Source organism: Oryzias melastigma, linkage group LG19 (genome assembly GCF_002922805.2).
Source record: "Oryzias melastigma strain HK-1 linkage group LG19, ASM292280v2, whole genome shotgun sequence".
In the NCBI taxonomy this organism is placed as follows: domain Eukaryota; kingdom Metazoa; phylum Chordata; class Actinopteri; order Beloniformes; family Adrianichthyidae; genus Oryzias; species Oryzias melastigma.
Genome location: NC_050530.1, coordinates 10,242,125 through 10,244,624, shown reverse-complemented (window position 1 = coordinate 10,244,624; position 2,500 = coordinate 10,242,125). Strand labels below are relative to the sequence as shown.

The following is a 2,500-nucleotide window of genomic DNA, read 5'->3' as shown; positions in this document are numbered from 1 at the left end:
TGATGGATGGATGGATCGATTGGTGGATGGATGGATGAATGATGGATGAATACAGGGATGGATGGATGAATGGATGGATGGAGGGAAGGAGGGATGGAAGGATGGATAGCCTTCAAGATTTTCATATTAAAATATTTTGAACCAAAGCCAGGTTGGCGACTGGATCTGCAGCCGTCAATCCCAAAATGCTTCACCATTCTCAGGAAAAGCAAGAATCTACACTAACATGGTTTAAAAACAGTCTAAAAGGGGTTCGCTTGTTAAAAAGAACCATTACAAGATCACCCGAGTCCTAAACATTTCAAGTGGTTTTTTTGGTCAAAATTCTGTGGAGAAACTCAAAGAAATTAAAATACTACGTCAAAACAGAAAAAAACTTTGTAGTTTTGCTATGCATGACTGCATAACAGTGCAAATACAAGAACTCAAAAGTAAATTCTAAAAAAAGTACATAAATGTCACAAAAAAACTTTAAACCAGAAGCATAAAATGCCGTGTTTGACAGACCCATACTGCAGCATCCATGACTGGTATGCATGACTCAGTCACAAAATGACAGCAATGTGACTGCACATAGTTGTTGGTTTGTATATTATGTCATCCTTTTGTAAATGCTGTTTCTGTGTAGTGCCACCTCAGCGAGCAGCGGGACCGCTCCAATGAAGCGGATGTACAGCGCCGTGCCGGGGAGAGTGTATGTGGCCACGCGCTCCCACTCTGCCAGTGGAGACCGAGAGCTCTCCATAAGCAAAGGGGACAAAGTCAAAGGTGAGGACACTTGGCCAGTGTACAGCTAGACAAAAAAAACATTTTTTGTGATGCAACATATTGAAGAAAAATGCTTTGCAACCAAAGTAAATAATATGATAATATTTGTATTTTAAAATGTGTCTATCAGTCATAAGTGTAGGTGAAGGAGGGTACTGGGAGGGGACGGTGAAAGGACGCACCGGCTGGTTTCCTTCAGATTGTGTTCAAGAAGTCGCTGCTCCAAGTAAAGACAAAGGTAGGATAAAAGACAGATGCTTCACTTCTTTCTTTTTTTGAGATATCCTTGCTTTTGTTTCTTTTAAGTTTGGTAGTGTTATGATGAAAGGAGTTTTGCTCTTGAAACTGAATATATTAGAAGTGACCAATTGATTTTGTTTGTTTGTAATTTTCAATTGAATTCATGTAAAAGATAAAAAAAATAAAAGTGGGTAGATCATTTATTTAGCAATACCAAGCCACAGACTTTGATGATGTTTTCACTGCTGCTCTATTCACACTTGTGCAATCTGGTAACACACAACTGGGATTCAAACACAATAATGTCAATTTTGTGTCACAAAAGCTGAAATTTTGAATTGGCTTTGGCTTTCCAGAGACACGCAGTGAAAAAGCCAAAAGGAAACTCTTCCGTAACGTCACTGTGGGAGCTTACGACGGCACCGATGGCCCCAGGTAAGAAAAGATGCAAAAATATTTAAGAAGTCAGGAAGATTGAGCTGAACTGACTTATCTTTTTCAATTTACAACTTATGCTTCTCTAAAATGAAATGTTAAAGAACCTTAAACCCTGAAGACAATGGAGAGACGACATTGATAGCACCACAGCGACTCTGGCAACTGTTTATTGATGAATTTCGGTTGATTCTCTTGAGGAATAATGTTTTCAAAAATGTTGTCTAAAAATATGTAAATTTTTAAACTGACAAGATTGCAACTCCAAATCTGAGTTGGGAATAACCAGCGGTGCTTTTTAGCGGGTGGCACTTAATATGGATGGCCGCTGCTCAGAGACATTTACACATCGTCCAATCAGAGTTGCTGCCCACCAACCATCCTGCTGCCATTGCCCTGTGGCAGCAGAGCTGTCGCCTGATTTTGTAACCCCGGGCTCCCACGGCAGGCATTATAGCTCAAGTGTGACCGCCGGAGTCTTTACGTACTTTAAAAGTGCGAGAGGAAATCCCACTTTAGACAATCACATTCAACCTCTGCAATGCTGCGAATCCGTTTTGTTGGGTTCAAGTTTTCGCCTGACGCCGGAGATGAACTCCTGCGAACAAGGGGGGATGACTGCACTTCCTATATAAATGGCGGGTTATTGCATGAACCTACGTGAACTCAGAGTTTTGCGAGCTCGGCAACAGCCTGAAGCTGCAGCCATCCAGTAGCCAATGTGAGCCATCTGTTGCAGCTAGACCGCCCGCATCGCGCCTCAGCTGTAACAGTTGCCGTGGGAGGCCGTGGTAATGGCGTCTCTCTGACATCTTCATTCATGTCCGCACAAAAAAATTCTAAAAAAGTTGGGCAGCAACATGAAATCGCAAAGATTCTGTCAATGCCTCCCTATCGCGCGCTGGGAGTTGTACTTGTGACAGTACCAAAAGCAACATTGCAAGTATCAAATGTTGTAGTTCCTTAAATGACCAGTGGAGGCTGGTTTCAGGTAGAAATGACCATTGACTCCTAAGTACAACTTTGCATATATATATATATATATATATATATATAT

General features: G+C 41.4%; 1 protein-coding gene across 3 annotated transcripts in view; it reads left to right on the top strand.

Moving 5' to 3' along the window:
* LOC112153990 (SH3 and multiple ankyrin repeat domains protein 3) overlaps positions 1-2,500 on the top strand; it is a 67,863-nt gene that overhangs the window by 42,093 nt on the left and 23,270 nt on the right. For all 3 annotated transcript variants that reach the window (XM_036217002.1, XM_036217003.1, XM_036217001.1), the window contains 3 exons: positions 629-768; positions 899-1,006; positions 1,365-1,443. In XM_036217002.1, coding sequence (XP_036072895.1) covers positions 629-768; positions 899-1,006; positions 1,365-1,443 — 327 coding nt within the window. The remainder of the gene's footprint in view (positions 1-628; positions 769-898; positions 1,007-1,364; positions 1,444-2,500) is intronic.